This window comes from Neomonachus schauinslandi, chromosome 7 (assembly GCF_002201575.2).
Source record: "Neomonachus schauinslandi chromosome 7, ASM220157v2, whole genome shotgun sequence".
NCBI lineage: Eukaryota > Metazoa > Chordata > Mammalia > Carnivora > Phocidae > Neomonachus > Neomonachus schauinslandi.
The window spans coordinates 38,570,703-38,590,236 of NC_058409.1; the positions used below are offsets into that span (position 1 = coordinate 38,570,703).

A 19,534-nucleotide genomic window follows, 5' to 3' on the forward strand; every position below is an offset into this window, starting at 1 on the left:
TGAACAAGAATGGCCCTGATATTTTCTGTGTATGCACGCTCCTTGGAGTAACTGGTTGTCCATTGTTGGAAGGATTTGGGCCATCTAATCCATGTCTCCTACCCCACTAAACTTAAAGGCCTTGGCCCCAGCTCCCTCTCTTCCCTTAAACTATCAAAGATAACCAAACGTCTTTACAAAGATGTGTGAAGAGAGAAACTGAGTAGTAGTTGAAAATTTTCCCTTGCCCTTAATATCCAGTAAGCTGTCTGGGGACGCTTGGAAGACGAGGGTAAATTCAATGAACAGGTTTTAGGGAAAACCCTAAGCATCAGTAAGGACATGATGATTACTAGGATGATTAAGTTGTTCAACTCATTTTTAAAGGTAAAAAAGATGGGTATAAGGTAAGAAACAAAACTTCCCTCTTTTTGGAAACACTTTTGGGGAAGATCAGCAGCTAGTTCAGTAGTTTCAGGAGGTGTATGTGAAATTATGATAATTTATGCTTTTAGATATATGATTCTGATCTAATAGGCCAAATGTGTGTGTGTGTTGTTGTTTTGTTTGTTTGTCTTTTTAAGATAAAAATAGAACTGGAAGCCACCATGGGAGATGAAGATTGGGAAGCAGAAATAATCAAACCTCATATGTCTTCCTATGTTCCTGTATTCGAGAAGGTAGTAACAGTGAAAGTTTGTGGTTATTAAATGCTACAGATTTTATTGAAGTTGAAAAATCACTGTGGTGGGAATGTTATAAATTACAGCCTGTTTCAGTATGCTGTGCTTATCTTCATCCGATAGTTATTAACTATCTTAGGGACAATGAGGAAGAGGCACTCTAAGCCTCAGACAAAATAAAATAGGTAATTTGATAATTAACTAAAATAAATGTCATATTACTAACAATTTAAATGTTGGTGATTTAGGACTTACTGTGGGTGGAAGCAGGCTGGTACAAATGTGGTTGAATATGTCTGAGAGACACTTGTATTGAAAATTGAAAAATACAATTTGGTGTTGGGTGATACTTTGAATTTTGAAAATTGGTTTCATACATCTTCTTTCAAGATGAGTCTGTTAGGCTGATTGAGATGGTATCAGCACCTTGCTTTTCAAATGTACAAATCTTCCGGTCTTTTTCCTTAGTGGCTTTTGGAGAGTTACATTGTAATTTACAAGAAGAGGCCTTGGAGTAGGTTTTTGGCTTTCAGTTCTGACTTGAAACTTGACTTTAAAAATTCCATTTTAGAAGTTAATATATATATTTATTTAGAAGTTAAAATATTTTAAGGGATTGTTTTTTGCATAAGTGTAATCTACTTGAAAATGTCTCCAAAAGTTGATTTTCTTTTCTTTCTTTTAGAATTTCTAGTTTGCATTTATGCATTTTGTTGATCAGTTTTGACAAACACGAACATTTATTTTGAAATAAATTCAAGTGATGTCTTTGTGGAAGTTATTACATCACACAAACATATGAAATACATAATCCTATATTTGTCTTAACTGGATTTGGTCGGTATGTAAAGTTTATTTCAAAATACCGAAGATGATAATCTGAATTTATCATGTTTCCTTATTTGGAACTACTTTAGAAATGGCATCTTTTGTGTGTTACTTTTTTTATAGTCCTCTGCCTATCATAAAATTCTATTACAACATTGGGAAAAGAGGAGAAAAATCATTTAACAGTCTTATTAGCACAAACACCCTTATAAATTTTTAGTAAATTTTCTTCTTTTTTTCCCCCAGTGATATACATAATAGTATTTTTGATTCCAGCTTTTTCACTCTTCAGCACTATTCCATATTATTACTAATTTCGTAGAAGTAATTTCTTATGGTCACATAGTATTTCATGGAATGGATCTACCATAATATAATTGATTTTCTGTTGGTGGGAATTTAAGATGTTAGCTTTTCACTGTAATGTTGTCATGAATATCTACAGCTTATTTTTTGATCAAGTAATTCCAATTTTGAAAGAAAGTACTCGGTCAAAAAATATTTTATGGTTCCTTTTACCCCTGGTTCTCAGGTTTATTATATTACAAAGTTTAATTCACAGATACAGACTTTTTCACTTGAACTTTAACAGTCACCTAATTTTTATTTCTTCTTAGTCTGAGATTTTTGTCTTCATTAAGTATTCTTCAAAACTACACTAGACTGTAGCATGTTGTGCATGTTTATTGCATAGGATGTCTGAAATTGGGGATGGTTGACTGTCAGAACTTTCAGTTTACCTTTCTTGAAATATATTTGCTATTTAGTAACCTACCTTGTTTCTTAATATTAGGAATACTAAGTTGAATGTTAATGCTAATTTTACCTTATGATTCTTAACACGTTTGTGTGGGGCCAATTTGTAATTTTTTTGCATTGTCTGCAAACTTAATTCCTGGTGCTGGTTGTGCAATTAGTTATCTGGCCTAGTTGACTTGAAGGAACATGGTGCAATCAATGGCTTTGTTGTTTGCCTTGGTTGATAAAAAAAAGTGCAGAAAGTGAGGATGAATATATGATATGTATGTGTGGGAGAGATCTGAGGTCTTTTATTCAGGCTAGTTTCACTTAAAGGTGCCATTTTGATTGGCTGTTCTGAATTTCTATTTTAAGAGACAGCTGGGCTTTTGTTTTTTAAAATTTGTCTTGGCTCTGCAACTGTCTTGGATTGATACCAGACAATATCTGATCAACCTTTTCTGAGTACTTTTCAGGATCTTTTTTTGGAGATTTAATATTTACCCATGCTTTTATGGGTATATAATTTTGAACTAATAGGCCACTGTTCTGATAGCTGTTGGAACTTCCCAAATACAGATTTTGAAGTTGGTGTACCACCTGGGTGTGGAACAGTGAAAGATGTGAGGTTAAGAAAAATTTGATAATCTAGTAATGATGTAGTCCATACATCTCAGTTGTTAGGCAATGGCACATTGCATGTAAGCTTTTTGAGATGAGTGTTGGAGTGGATAAGTATGGTGAATAACAACGTACTGGATTTGCTTACTAGCTGTGTAATGAATACTGCTTGTTAGATGACCATAGGAGTAAGTCTCCACAGTGATTGCTTCTGTCTCATCTATCTGCCTTTTTGGTGGCACATTTCAGAAGGCAAATACTCTTGGGATTAAAGCAAACCTAGCTTGAGATAATTGGTCCATCCACAATTAAAAATTTTTTTTTTAAGTAGGCTCCATGCCCAGTGTGGAGCTCAATGTGGGGCTTGAACTCACGACCCTGAGATAAGACCTGAGCTGATATCAAGAATCAGGTGCTTAACTGACTGAGCCACTCAGGTGCCCCCACAATTATAATTTTATTAAGCAGCAGTAGCAAAGTTTATAATAATTGTCTAGATAAGAAAATAAAGTTTGGGGCTTCTCTCTTCACATTTGCAGTATGGTTCTGAAGTAGCAGGAAAAAATGTGGCCCTTGGACATCATTGAGTTGGCAGAACTAAGGAAGCTGAAATGCTAGAGCCTGAGGAAGATTGTGAGCAGTTTCTGCTTATAATTACCACCAAGATGTGGGAGGATATTGTGTGTCTTATTAGAAAGCAGAGAAATTCTTGTTTCTTGCTAAATGCATGCAACTTGTGGAAGTCAGTCAAAATAGTCATCCAAATAAAAGTCCAGGTGGCAAGCTTGGAGGAAAGATCTGTGACTCCTCTTTAAAATCTAAATAATGGAGTTGAGAATAGAGTGATAGAAAGGTAGGAGAAGGCTGAGGAGAAGGCTAAAGAAATTGCAAAGATGGCAGAAATGTTGGTGGAGCAGGTCTGGAAGATAGAGAAAACTGAATCCTTTTGAAAAAGATCAATAGCTTACAGCCAATGGATTCTAGTCAACTGATTGATTGTCTCATTCCAGAGAGAAGGTGAAACTAGAGAGCCATTTGTTTTCTGTTTTTCTCTGTCTATACTCTGTCCTCATTTGCTCTAGGTTTCTCTCATAATATGGGGTAGATGATTTCACTATCAGTTTTGATTGTTAAATGTTTTTGTTTGGGGAAATAACTTTTATTTGGAAAATGCTCTCACATATAGACATTAGGGCCTAGATTGTGAGCTCTTGCAGCCGTCACATTTGTTCCTGGCTTTGGTAGTTATCTCTAAATTTTGAGGTTCTTTGCTCTTTCTGTGACATGCTAGCTCTCTTGAACTTTGGATATGTGTGTGATACGTGAGACTCAGGAGTTGGGAGTTCTTCAGCTCTGGAAGTGCTGAAGTAGCTGCAGTAATTTTAGATGTTTTCATGTAGCAATTGCTGAAGAAAGGGAAAAAAGACCAGACTTCAACTGGGGTTGTATATAGGGCTGACATAGCTAGGACTGATCAATCAGAAGAAGGGATATAGGATAATATTGTCTGTATTTTGGGACTTTAATTTCTGTGTCAGACCAAAGAAGGAGACATGCTTTGTTTGAAATTTAAATTTTTAAAATTTTATGCAGCACACTATCTGACATAACCTGTGTGGTCTGTTTATTTGGACAACCTGTCTCAGCTTTATTTGACATGGAACCTAGAATAGGAAATGAGATCTTGGTATTCTGTATAAATTGATAAAATACTCTGATGCATTTCAGGGGATTCTGGGTATAAGATGAAAGAGATATTTGCTAAGAACTTGAAGGGTCTGGGGAAAGAAAACATGGAACTGTCTGCATTGGACCCCGCATTGGACAGGGAAGAGGCATCTTCAGGGTTCACAAACTGTTCATCTGTAAGTTCATTTGGATAGCAGACCTGACAAGTTTTTGAGATCAAAGCCTTACCACGTTAAAAATCAAACAAAACCTTACCATGTTGATGGAAGTATTCATTGGCTTAAAAACACAAAAGACAAAAAAAAAAAATGTGATATTCCAGAATTGAAAATACTGAGTACATACAAGGTCAAAAGAAATGTGTTCACCAGAATGCAAATGGATTCTTTGCAGCTGCATATGAGAACCCTTATGTGTAAAACATTTTGAAAATTCTAACTTGGCTTATCTGAATCATCCAATGAATTTTTATTGAGCCCTATTAGGTGTTGGGGATAGTGGTGAACATGTTAGATAAAGTGCATAACAAGGTATTAGTTTTCCAAGGCCAGAAGGTAGAAATCTGGGTGTCACCAGGGCTATCTTTCTTCTGTAGGCTCTAGGAGATATGCCTCCTCCAGCATTCTGGTAGCTATAGGCGTTCTCTGGCTTGTGGCTCCATCTCTCTCTACTCTGTCTTCCCATAGCTGCCTGTGTGTCTCTCAACTCTTTTTGCCTCTCATAAGGACACTTGTGGTGACATTTAGAGCCTACACAGATGATCTAGAGTAATCTCCTCATTTCAGAATCCTAAATTTAAGTATATTTGCAACAACTCTTTTTCCAAATAAGGTAACATTTACAAGTTTCAGGGTTTAGTACTTAATGTCTTTGGGTGGCCATATTTCAGCCCACTATAGATAGTATGGCTAAAGTACACTGAGATAAGACAACAGTGGTAGAAAATGAACTCAGAGAGGGAAAGGGAAGAGGAGAGGGAGAGGAGACTGAAAGTAATTGTGGACTTAAGAGTTAATAGGACTGGCTTGACCGGATATGGGGAGTGAAAGAGAGTAATCAAGGATGATGGCTAAGTTGTTTTTTTTGAGAGAGAGAAAGAGATAGAGAGCATGAGAGGAGGGAGGTTCAGAGAGAGAAGCGGGCTCCCTGCCGAGCAGGGAGCCCGATGCGGGACTCGATCCTGGGACTCCAGGATCATGACCTGAGCCGAAGGCAGTCGCTTAACCAACTGAGCCACCCAGGCACCCGATGGCTAAGTTTTTAAATTCTATTTATTTTAAGGAAGTATAGTTGAAACACAGTGTTACATTAGTTTCAGGTGTACAGTAGTGATTTAACAAGTCTGTATGTTATGGTGTGCTCATTAGTGTAGCTACCATCTGTAACCATGTAATAGCATTACAATACCATTGAGTATATTCCCTATGCTGTACCATAGGTTTTTTAAATTTAAGCAACTAGATGGATGATGGTGCCCTTTGCCGAAATGGAGGATCTGTGAAAGATGTACAAGCTTTTTCTCTTTTTTTATGCCCCAACATTTTATTTGTATGTATGTATTTATTTATTTATTTATTTATATTTTGTTCAGTTAGCCAACAGATGTACAAGCTTTGGAGGGGTCAAAACAAAGAATGTTGTGTTTGTTGTGTTCAATTTGGGTTGCCTATGAAAGCATAAGTAAAGATACCAGTCAGTAGGTTATATGAATTTGTTGCCTAGAAGAGGGATCAGGGCTATAGATATAAATTTGGTAATTATCTGCGTATTAATGGGATTTAAAGCTTTGAGATTGGGTAAAATTGCATGGTGTAAAACAGACTTAAAGGGATTTACCGTGGGTACTCCTGACTTGAGTGGCTTAAACAAAAAATGTATAAGAAAGTGGAGGCAGCAACTGTTGACATTTTGCTTTAAGAGGGGCAGAGAAATGGTACAGTAGCTAAGGGGAATATGAAGTTAATTTATTTTTAAGGTAATGAAAAAGGTTAAGGTTTTTTTTATGATGTTTTATTTCAAAATTTGCCTTGAAATTTTTAAATTCTGTGTATGTGGGATTTTAAATTCCACAGCTTGAAGATTAATACTAATAGTTTTTAAGTTCTTGAATGCTAAAGTGCCTCGTTACCCTTATTAGCTTTATAACACTTAAACCAGCCCTTTTTTGGATTCTCTTCATCCAATAATACTTTGGCCACTAGAAAAGAAAAAAAAAGTCTTCAGAATTTCACTTTAAAGAAGGAAAACTGGATCACTCTTCTTAATGGTTTATTTAAAAAAATTTTTAAACATGCTATGTCTTGTATTCTGACTTTCTAGTTCATCACAGTCAGGTTCTTAAAAACCTAATTATCTCACAGGATATTTGTTTCAATGTCTATGGTAATCATAAATTGGAACTTTTTACTGTAGTAATTACCAAAAGCCCAAGGCATTTCAATGATGGTGTATTGCCTTTCTGTTCTGAATAACTCAGAAAATACTTGGATGACTCTTGAGCTTTACAGAAGTAGTTTTTCAGGTCATTTAGTGTTTTGTGAAAGAAATTTTAGAAAATAAGTATGACTAGTGCACTACCTCTAGCTTTTGGTTTATTTAAAGGAACTCATTTGAAGGAACGTTGTGACTTCTAATGTTGTCATTTAATTAAGATATCATCTGTAAGTTTGAGGTCACCTGTCATTTTTAAATTACTGAATTCTGCTTTTCATGTGCAAGAATTTGGGAGTTCTGTTCTGTAAGTTTTGTCCTAAGTAGAGGAAGCTTATGTGAGGGGAAATTAAGAAGTCAGTTAATGATGATAAGGGCATCCTAGGAGTTCCAAGTGAGAAAAAAAAGTTATTCAAGTTGTTGTTAACACAGAGATACACTGAAAAATGTTGAAAGATTCCCAGATTAATTTGACATTTAGCTGTTGATTTAATAACAAAAGTTGAATTTTCTGAGCCTCACAGAAATGCAAATATGCCACTGCAAATGTAATACATACGCAATAATAGCAAATACATTTTTTGGAGACTAAGGGAAAATGGGACAGCCAGTATTTGAGAGCATCAGCAACAGTCTTCAACTGTTGCTATGACAAGTTTGATTAAAATTAACTATGAATATTCTGTAACTGACATGAACCACTTCTTTGTTTTTATACTGTACTTGGAATGTGTATATATATAGGTATATTGTTTTTAGTGCATCAGTGATGTTTTCTTTATTTTAGAATGAACTCCTTTTTAAAAACCATGAACACATTAATTTGTTTCCCTTTATATAAACACAATGGAAGTTTCTTTAAAAAAGATTTTATTTATTCGGGACAGAGTGCATGCACGCGAGGACAAGTGTTGGGGGGGGAGCAGGAGAGGGAGAAGCAGACTCCCTTTCAAGTGGGGAGCCCAATGCAGGACTTGATCCCAGGACCTTGAGGCCTTGAGTTGGTGACCTGAGCCGAAGGCAGACACTTAACCAACTAATACTAATAGTTGAGCTGCCCAGGTGCTCCAACACAATTGAAGTGTTTTTTTGTTTTTTTTTTTTTAAGATTTTATTTATTTATTTGACAGAGAGAGAGTTCGCGAGAGCAGGAACACAAGCAGGGGGAGTGGGAGAGGGAGAAGCAGACTCCCCGCCGAGCAGGGAGCCCAGTGTGGGACTCGATCCCAGGACCCTGGGATCATGACCTGAGCCGAAGGCAGATGCTTAACGGCTGATCCACCCAGGCGCCCCTTGTTTTTGTTTTTAAAGATTTTATTTTTATTTATTTGAGGGACAGAGACAGATAGTGACAGAGATAGCGAGAGAGAGCACAAGCAGGGAAGAGAGAGACAAGCAGGCTCCTGCTGAGCAGAGAGCCCAATGTGGGACTCGATCCCAGGACCCTGGGATCATGACCTGAGCCGAAGGCAGACGCTTAACCGACTCAGCCACCCACACGTCCCACGACTGAAGTGTTAACAATAAAAACCTGTAGTACTTTGCTGTAGAAAATGTTACCTCTTAATCTCCTTCTATGTTCTACTTTATTCTGTGCAGTATTATTGAGTATACTGTGAAATACTGAACTTTAAAAAATATATTGTATATTGGCAGGCATTGATTTAGTCAGTGTTACTTTGGTCAGATTTTATTTATTTAATAATAATACTTAATTATACTTTTCAAGTATATGGGGGTAGACTTTTAAGTCAGATGTCAGCAGACTCTTCCCATAAAGGGCTAGATAGTAAATATTTTATTCTTTGCAGGCTTAATGATCTCTGTTGCAACTTGGCTATTGTGGTGGGAAAGCAGCCAAAGACATACCTAGATGAACGAGGGTGGCTATGTTCCAATAAAACTTTGTGAAAACTGGTGGCCCACCAGATTTGGCTCATGGCTCTAGTTTGCTAATCGCTGTTTTAAGTGATATGTTAATATGCTATGCATTTGGGGCGCCTGGGTGGCTCAGTCGTTAAGTGTCTGCCTTCTGCTCAGGTCAAGATCCCAGGGTCCTGGGCTCCCTGCTCAGCGGGGAGCCTGCTTCTCCCTCTGCCACTCCCCTTACTTGTGTTCCTTCTCTTGCTGTCTCTCTCTCAAATAAATAAATAAAATCTTAAAAAAAAGTGCTATGCATTCAGCGTTAAAGTGAAGAGATTTTGGAATAATTAATAAAGTAATGAGTGACCCGGAAATCTTAGTCTGCTTTGTTTTGTTTGGAACAAAGCCCAGTTATTAAAATTTTATAGTATTTATGATGATGCATTTTTATTTTCAAAATAGAAAATGAATCTTTTCTTCCCTCTTACAGGATAGGTATTCTTCTGGAGCAAATGGAGACACTTTTAATAGGACTCCAGCTTCATCATCAGGTATGGGTTAAGGCAAAAAGATGGAACCCTTTTTAAGGTAAATGGCTTCATCTAGTGAATGAAGAGCAGATTAGTAGACATCTTGTAAAGAGTGTTTGTTAAATTTCTGTGAGAATTTATTGTTTGGATGTTTTAGAACATTGTTACTTGGAATGCGGTTGACAGACAAGTAGCATTGATGTCACCTGTGAATTTCCTAGAAATGCAGAGTCTAGGGGTGCCTGGGTGGCTAATTTGGTTGAACATCTGACTTTGGCTCGGGTTATGATCTCAGGATCATGGGATAGAGCACTGTGCCGGGCTTCCTGCTCAGCGGGGAGTCTGCTTCTCCTCCCTCTCCCTCTGCCCCTCGGGCCCTGCCTTCCCCCGCCCCACTTGTGCAGGCTCGCTCGCTCTCAAATGAAAAAAAAAAAATCTTTAAAAAAAAAATGCAGAGTCTAATGGTCCACCCAGAACTACTGCATCGCGGTCTACATTTTTTTTTAAAGATTTTATTTATTTATTTGACAGAGAGAGAGGGAACACAAGCAGGGGAGTGGGAGAGTGAGAAGCAGGCTTCCCGCAGAGCAGGGAGCCCGATGCGGGGCTCAATCCCAGGACCCTGAGATCACGACCCGAGCCGAAGGCAGTTGCTTAAGCGACTGAGCCACCCAGGCGCCCCCACAGTCTACATTTTAACAAGATTCCCAGGCAATTCTTGTGCACGTTACTTTCATAATTACATTATCTCTGGAAGACTGAACATTGATGATTTATAAATGTTTAGTTTTTGAGCTACCTGGGATAATGAAGGGGACTAGAAGTTAGGACAGCTGGCAGCCCTAAATACTGAGAAGTTGTTTCAGAACTTTTGCCACCAAGTCTTTCTCATCTTCCCTTTCACCTTGGGTTAAGCGGATCACTCTGGAGAAAGGATGGAAGATTACAAGAGAACTAGAGCTCATAGTGAAGTACCATAGTTCTTTGTTCTTTTGCTTGGGGGTTAAATATGTGGATTTTTTTTAAGTTGTTCAAAATTTGCTTCTCCTTCCTGGATCTGGTCCAAATGTGATTATATGTGGGACATATTCTTTGGTCATTTAGTGGGAATTGCTTTCATTAATCTAATTTCATTTTAAGTGGAGTTTATTTTTATTTCTTTTGATTTGTTTTGATAGGCTTCAGAGCACTAAAGAAAAATAGCTATACTTCATTTATTAGTATCATGGACTTCTTTAACTGATATTTCTCTTACTATGTATTTATTATGATGGGAATTGAACCTGATAAAATTCAGTGATGCCGTATCATTAAATTCATGAAAGTGAGAGCAGCAATCCCTAAAATGATTAAAAAAAATTAACTGAAAGAGAGTAATTTGCCTATTTCCTCTTGACTGTATGCTAATAGCAAAGAAGACAAGATGGGTTAATTCTTTATTAGAACCTTCTATTTTTGGACCATCATTTTAAGACTCTACGTTGAGCTTTTTAAAAATTTTGCATGCTGTTTTCTGTAACTCCTAAAAATATTGTACCTGTCCTCTGTTTTACTTTTCAAATTTGAATGACTAATGGGGTCTTTTCCAAAATTATTTTTAACTTCGTCCTCTGATTTACCATCTGGAGATGGCGAGGTGCTTCTCACAGATTTACTGTAGAGAATGTGTACAGGTCTTCAATAAGTAGGTGTTTAAGTCTGATAATTGGGTTCAAATTGAAGTCCAGGCTTCATACTGGCTGGATGACCTTGGTGAATTTGCCTAGGTTCTCTAAACTATGTGTTTTCTCATTTTTAAAATGAGGATAATACCTTTTATGTTTATATGTGTTAAATAAGCTAGTTAATATATATAAAGGCCTAATGTAGCATTATGCCTGGTATCTGTGGTCCTAAAATGATAATTTTCTTGCACACATCTAGTAACAATTAGCTATCTTGAATTGATGGTAATAAACTCCTTGGATCTTAAGTTTTTCTTTTTGGGTGTTAGCTTACTCTTCTTTTTTATGTCTGCTGTTAGTTCACATAATTTAAATTGTTTTTGGAATGGGTATAGATGAGCACAGTTTTGAGATGGAAATCCTGCCTTCTAGACCTAGCACCTATAGGTTCTGTTATGTCGGGATTTTTACTTAATTTCATTTTTTTCTAAAAACAAACTTGGCAACACCTACCCTGATTCCTAACAGGGTTGTTGTAAGGATAAAGATCAAATGAGGTATAAAGTCATTTTGTAAAGTGTAAAGCTGTATACCAATGTAGAATGCTTTTGTTGAAGGAGACAGTACTTTGTGTTGTTTGATTAGATCTATTGTACTTTATTTTATTTGGCCAAACAGGTCATATAACTGTTGGGGAAATAAATTACGTATAATGAGAATTTGTTTTTCTCTCCAGACATGGTTGAAAATTTATTAAAATAGATGAAGCCATATAGGAATATAACCATATCAGGTTTTCATTCTCAATTCCAAGTGTGGCTAAGGCTTGCATGATACAGCATCATAGGCGTTTTAGTTAAGCAGTTACAGTGCTTACAAAGCTTTTATACTCTTGACCCTTTCTTTACTAATAGGCATAATACAGTATAGCTCGTACATGTTTAATTAAATTTGCTTGACTTGAGTGAGGTTTCATAATACAAGATTCCATGCTCTTATTAGGAAATCATTTATCCTCTTGCCTCCCCCACACTTATTTCTATGGTAATTTTAATTTTTGGCCTTCTATCTTAGTATTTGGGTTTTTGTCATAGAATTTGGGAGAAGTGTGGATCTAGATACTATAGTAACCAAATGGACAAGTATCATGTGGATCTTAAGTGCAATATGGGTTAGATGAAGAGTTACTTGAAATTATAGCAGATGAAGAGAGAGAAAAAAAATCAGTAGTGGTGAAGTAATATAAATGTCAAAAGATAGAAGAAATCCTGGGAAACATATACAGGAATTTCAATTAATTGAGTAAAGGATATTTTAGTCTGTTACTTGAGGGTAAAACAATTCCTGTTGACTCTTAAGAGCTTGCAGTGTCTTATATATGTTACTTTCTTAAGTATTTGAGTACCACTGTATTGAAGTCAGCTTTATATGCTGATTCAAGATGGAAACATGACTGAACACCTTACTCCTTTTTCCATTGGTATCTTTATGCCACAGCTTGGGAACTACCAATCTTAGACCAGTGCTGTTCATTAGAACTCTGCAGTGATGGAAATATTTTTTAATTGCACTAATATAGCCACAGGGTACACTTGAAATGTGACTGATCAGTACAACTGAGGAATTGAAGTTTTGATTTTGCTTATTTTTTTTTTTTTTAAAGATTTTATTTGAGAGAGAGAGTGAGAGAGAGAAAGAGCACAAGAGGGGGGAGCAGGAGAGGGAGAAGCAGACTCCCTGCTGAGCAGGGAGCCCGATGCGGGACTCGATCCCGGGACTCCAGGATCATGACCTGAGCCGAAGGCAGTCGCTTAATCAACTGAGCCACCCAGGCGCCCGATTTTGCTTATTTTTAATTAACTTAATTTTGAATTTAAATGGCCACATATGGCTACGGATGGTAGTATTACACAGCATAGCTTTAAAATTTGAACCAGCTTAAGCATGGCTGTTCTCATCTTGTATATTTGGAGAGAGCCTGGCAAACATTAGAAGTTGGTGTTTAGAGAATTGCTAATTTTTCTGGCTGTGTCCTTGTCCTTGTAATGTCACCTTCCCTTTCCTGTTTACTGTGTGCCAAAAGCTAAGCTACTTTTAAAAAAAAATTTTTTATTAACATATAATGTATTATTTGTTTCAGGGATATAGGTCTGTGATTCATCAGTTTTAGGCAATTCACAGCACTCACCATAGTACATACCCTCCCCAATATCCATCACCCAGCCATCCCATCCCTCCCACCTCCCTCAACTCCAACAACCCTCAGTTTGTTTTCTGAGATTAAGAGTCTCTTAGGGTTTGTCTCCCTCTCTGGTTTTGTCTTGTTTCATTTTTCCCTCCCTTCCCCTATGATCCTCTGTCTTGTTACTCAAATTCCTCATATAAGTGAGATCATATGATAATTGTCTTTCTCTGATTGACTTATTTTGCTTAGGATAATACCCTCTAGTTGTATTCACGTCGTTGCAAATGGCAAGATTTCATTTTTTGATGGCTGCATAATATTCCATTGTATACATATACCACATCTTCTTTATCCATTCATCTGTTGATGGACATCTAGGTTCTTTCCATAGTTTGGCTCTTGGGGACATTGCTGCTATAAACATTGGGGTGCAGGTGCCCCTTCAGATCACTACATTTGTATCTTTGGGGTAAATACCCAGTAGTGCAATTGCTGGGTCGTACGGTAGCTCTATTTTCAACTTTTTGAGGAACCTCCATACTGTTTTCCAGAGTGGCTGCACCAGCTTGCATTCCCACCAACAGCGTAGGAGGGTTCCCCTTTCTCCGCATCGTCTCCAACATCTGTCGTTTCCTGACCTGTTAATTTTAGCTATTCTGACTGGTGTGACGTTTTGATTTGTATTTCCCTGATGCCGAGTGATGTTGAGCACTTTTTCATGTGTCTGTTGGCCATTCGGATGTCTTCTTTGCAGAAATGTCTGTTCATATCTTCTACCCATTTCTTGATTGGATTATTTGTTCTTTGGGTATTGAGTTTGATAAGTTCTTTATAGATTTTGGATACAAGCCCTTTATCTGATATGTCATTTGCAAATATCTTCTCCCATTCTGTTGGTTGTCTTTTGGTTTTGTTTACTATTTCCTTTGCTGTGCAAAAGCTTTTTATCTTGATGAAGTCCCAATAGTTCATTTTTGCCCTTGCTTCCCTTGCCTTTGGAGACATGTCTCACAAGAACTTGCTGTGGCCGAGGTCGTAGAGGTTGATGCCTGTGTTCTCCTCAAGGATTTTGATGGATTCCTGTCTCACATTTAGGTCTTTCAACCATTTTGAGTCTATTTTTGTGTGTGGTGTAAGGAAATGGTCCAGTTTCATTCTTCTGCATGTGGCTGTCCAATTTTCCCAACACCATTTGTTGAGGAGACTGTCTTTTTTCCACTGGACGTTGCTTACTGCTTTGTCAAAGATTAGTTGACCATAGAGTTGAGGGTCCATTTCTGGGCTCTCTATTCTGTTCCGTTGATCTATGTGTCTGTTTTTGTGCCAGTACCGTACTGTCTTGATGATTACAGCTTTGTAATCCAGCTTGAAGTCCAGAATTGTGAAACCACCAGTTTTGCTTTTCTTTTTCAACATTCCTCTGGCTATTCGGGGTCTTTTCTGGTTCCATACAAATTTTAGGATTATTTGTTCCTTTCTTTGAAAAAAGTGGATGGTATTTTGATGGAGATTGCATTGAATGTGTAGATTGCTCTAGGTAGCATTGACATCTTCACAATATTTGTTCTTCCAATCCATGAGCTTGGAACATTTTTCCATTTCTTTGTGTCTTCCTCAATTTCTTTCATGAGTATTCTATAGTTTTCTGAGTACAGAATCTTTGCGTCTTTGGTTAGATTTATTCCTAGGTATCTTATGGTTTTGGGTGCAATTGTAAATGGGATTGACTCCTTAATTTCTCTTTCTTCTGTCTTGTTGGTGTTTAGGAATGCCACTGATTTCTGTGCATTGATTTTATATCCTGTCACTTTACTGAATTCCTGTATGAGTTCTAACAGTTTTGGGGTGGAGTCTTTTGGGTTTTCCACATAAAGTGTCATATCATCTGCAAAAAGTGAGAGTTTCACTTCTTCTTTGCCAGTTCGGATGCCTTTTATTTATTTGGGTTGTCTGATTGCTGAGGCTAAGACTTCTAGTACTATGTTGAATAGCAGTGGTGATAGTGGACATCCCTGCCATGTTCATGACCTTAGGGGAAAAGCTCTCAGTTTTTCCCCATTGAGTATGATATTTGCTGTGGGTTTCTCAGAGATGGCTTTTATGATATTGAGGTATGTACCCTCTATCCCTACACTGTGAAGAGTTTTAAACAAGAAAGGATGCTGTACTTTGTCAACTGCTTTTTCTGAATGTACTGAGAGGATCATATGTTTCTTGTTCTTTTATTAATGTATTGTATCACATTGATTTGCGGATGTTGAACCAACCTTGCAGCCCAGGAATAAATCTCACTTGGTCGTGGTGAATAATCCTTTGAATGTACTGTTGGATCCTGTTGGCTAGTATTTTGGTGAGAATTTTTGCATCCATGTTCATCAGGGATATTGGTCTGTAGTTCTCCTTTATGATGGGGTCTTTGTCTGGTTTTGGGATCAAGGTAATGCTGGCCTCATAAAATGAGTTTGGAAGTTTTCCTTCTATTTCTATTTTTTGAAACAGTTTCAGAAGAATAGGTATTCATTCTTCTTTAAATGTTTGGTAGAATTCCCCTGGGAAGCCATTTGGCCCTGGGCTCTTGTTTGTTGGGAGATTTTTGATTACTGCTTCAATTTCCTACTGGTTATGGGTCTGTTCAGGTTCTCTATTTCTTCCTGGTTCAGTTTTGGTACTTGATACATCTCTAGGAATGCATCCATTTCTTCCAGATTATCTAATTTGCAGGCGTATAGTTGCTCATAATATGTTCTTATAATTGTTTGTATTTCTTTGGTGTTGGTTGTGATCTCTCCTCTTTCATTCATGATTTTATTTATTTGGGTCGTTTCTCTTTTCTTTTTGCTAAGTCTGGCCAGGGGTTTATCAATCTTGTTAATTCTTTCAAAGAACCAGCTCCTAGTTTTGTTGATCTGTTCTACTGTTCTTTTGGTTTCTATTTCATTGATTTCTGCTCTGGTCTTTATTATTTCTCTCTCCTGCTGGGTTTAGACTTTATTTGCTGTTCTTTCTCCTGCTCCTTTAGGTGTAGGGTTAGGTTGTGTATTTGAGACCTTTCTTATTTCTTGAGAAATGCTTGTATTGCTATATACTTTCCTCTTAGGACCGCCTTTGCTGCATCCCAAAGATTTTGAAGAGTTGTGTTTTCATTTTCATTTGTTTCCATGAATTTTTTTAATTCTTCTTTAATTTCCTGGTTGACCCATTCATTCTTTAGTAGGATGCTCTTTAGCCTCCATGTATTTGAGTTCTTTCCGACTTTCCTCTTGTGATTGAGTTCTAGTTTCAAAGCATTGTAGTCTGAAAATATGCAGGGAATGATCCCAGTCTTTTGGTACCGGTTGAGACCCGATTTGTGACCCAGGATGTGAACCATTCTGGAGAATGTTCCATGGGCACTAGAGAAGAATGTGTATTCTCTTGCTTTGGGATGGAATGTTCTGAATATATCTGTGAAATCCGTCTGGTCCAGTGTGTCATTTAAAGTCTTTATTTCCTTGTTGATCTTTTGCTTAGATGATCTGTCCATTTCAGTGAGGGAGGTGTTAAAGTCCCTTACTATTACTGTATTATTGTCAATGTGTTTCTTTTATTTTGTTATTAATTGGCTTGTATAATTGGCTGCTCCCATGTTAGGGGCATAGATATTTACAATTGTTAGATCTTCTTGTGGGATAGACTCTTTAAGTATGATGTAGTGTCCTTCCTCATCTTTTATTATAGTCTTTGGTTTAAAATCTAATTTGTCTGATATTTTGGTCTGTTTGAAGAAACTGTATCCCAAAATTTTAAAGAAAGAAAAACTTATATGTACACAAAAAATAAGGTTAAATACCATGAAGGGATAAAATGACTGTAAAAATGAAAATTAAAGATTTTAAAAAAGGAATTGATAAGATGTTGGCTGAAAAGGGAAGAAGAAAAATTCAACTAAAAAAATAGAAATAGAAAAAAATAAAGAAAATTTTAAAAATTAGCTTTGAAAGACTAAGAATCATGGGGAAAAAGCCATGAATTATTTTTTTAAATTTTTTATTGTTATGTTAATCACCATATATTACATCATTAGTTTTTGATGTAGTGTTCCATGACTCATTGTTTGTGTATAACACCCAGTGCTCCATGTAGAATGTCCCCTCTTTAATACCCATCACAAGACTAACCCATCCTCCCACCCCCCTCCCCTCTAGAACTGTCAGTTTGTTTTTCAGAGTCCATCGTCTCTCATGGTTCGTCTCCCCCTCCAATTTCCCCCCCTTCCTTCTTCCCCTCCTGCTATCTTCTTTTTTTTTTTTTTTAAGATATAGTGTATTATTTGTTTCAGAGGTACAGATCTGTGATTCAGCAGTCTTGCACAATTCACAGTGTTCACCATAGCACATACCCTCCCCAATGTCTTTCCCCCACCACTGCATCCCTCCCACCCCCCACCACTCCAGCAACCCTCAGTTTGTTTCCTGAGATTAAGAATTCCTCATATCAGTGAGGTCATATGATACATGTCTTTCTCTGATTGACTTATTTCGCTCAGCATAACACGCTCCAGTTCCATCCACATCGTTGCAAATGGCAAGATCTCATTCCTTTTGATGGCTGCATAATATTCCATTGTATATATATATACCACATCTTCTTTATCCATTCATCTGTCAGTGGCCATCTTGGCTCTTTCCACAGTTTGGCTATTGTGGACATTGCTGCTATAAACATCGGGGTGCATGTGCCTCTTTGGATCCCTACATTTGTATCTTTGGGGTAAATACCCAGTAGTGCAATTGCTGGATCGTATGGTAGCTCTATTTTCAACTTTTTGAGGAACCTCCATACTGTTTTCCAGAATGAAAGCCATGAATTCTATGTGCTATAATCCCCTAGCTCTGGGGTTTTGCTGTTCTCATTGATTGGTAAACTTGGTCTTGGCTGGCTGTTCTTGCTGATCTTCTGGGGTAGGGGCCTGTTGCAGAGATTCTCAAGTGTCTTTGTTGGAGGCAGAATTGCCCTGCCCTTGTCAGGGGCCAGGCTAAGTAATCTGCTCGGGTGGGTTTGCTCTTGGTAGCTTTTGTTCCCTGAAAGCTTTCCCTACAGATTTGGCGGTCAAGAATGAAAATGGCGGCCTCCCAATCTCTGCCTGGGAGGAGCCGAGACCTTGGGGCCCCACTCCTCAGTGAGCCCCCAGATAGAAGGAGTCAATCACTCTCGTCTCCCCCGTCTCCGTCGCACTCCGTGCTCACCTGGCCTGTGACCGAGTGTTTCTTCTCTGGCACATGACCCCGTGTGGAGTCTCCAAACCCAGCAGATCCCTGTGGTGCGTTCCTGCGCTGCTCCTCCCTGGGGAGGAAGGGGGGTCTCCCCGGATCTGCCGCTTGTTGGGTCCCTGCTGGAAGAGCAGTGGCCCGACTGCCGCGGATCATGGTTTGTGGCACCCCGAGCTGAGTGCCCACTCCTTGGCTCCGTCTCTGCAGCCGGCTTTCTCGCTCCGATACCTGGGAGCTCTGCCCCACTCTGGCACCCCCAATCTTTCTGTGATTGTGAGGGTCCTGAGACCACACTGTCCCAGTGAGGGTTCCACCACCTGCTTAGCCACTGGAGCGACGTCCCTCAGCGGAGCAGACTTCTAAAAGTTTGGTTTTGAGCTCCACTGCTCTATCACTTGCCAGAAGTGGCCATCGGCGGCCCCCTCCCCCGCCGTCTATCCCCGAGAATATCACCTCTGATTCACTTCGCCGCACGTCCTACCTTCCAGAAAGTGTTCGCTTTTCTGTTCAGAGAGTTGTTGCTATTCTTTTCTTTGATCTCCTGTTGAGTTCGTAGGTGTCCAGAATGGTTTGATCCCCATCCAGCTGAATTCCTGGGACCAGACGAAATCCAGGTCTCCTACTCCTCTTCCTCCTAATTATAAGTTTTTAAGTCATAAATCATGTTGAGTTACTTCATGTACTTTTATCTCTGGAGATACTTTTTTTCTTTTTAATATGTTAATATTGTTAATTACCTTTTTAAGATGTTGTGTTGTTAAAATACTCTTGCATACTGGAATAAACCCCAGTTGGTCATAATGTTTTATCTATTCAGTTTCCTATTGGATTTGTTTTCCTAATAATTGTTATGGAGATTTTACATCTCCTTGTGAGTAAGAGAGATTTTCTTCTGTTCTTGACATGTCAAAGTTAGGTTGACTTGGTGGAATGAGTTGGGGAATAAGTCCTCTTTCTCTTTCCTGGGAGGGTTATATGTCATTGGAATGATTTGTTCTTTGAGAGTTTGGTAGAGCTCACCTATAAAACTATATCTAGGCATGATACAGAGATTTAAGTACTGATTTAGTTTCTC

At 38.0% G+C, this 19,534-nt stretch overlaps 1 protein-coding gene across 3 annotated transcripts in view; it reads left to right on the forward strand.

The window, feature by feature from the left end:
• Window positions 1–587: 587 nt before the first annotated feature.
• DDX4 (DEAD-box helicase 4) overlaps window positions 588–19,534 on the forward strand; it is a 69,529-nt gene continuing 50,582 nt past the window's right edge. For all 3 annotated transcript variants that reach the window (XM_021701864.1, XM_021701866.1, XM_021701865.1), the window contains exons 1-2: window positions 588–659; window positions 9,322–9,382. In XM_021701864.1, coding sequence (XP_021557539.1) covers window positions 588–659; window positions 9,322–9,382 — 133 coding nt within the window. The remainder of the gene's footprint in view (window positions 660–9,321; window positions 9,383–19,534) is intronic.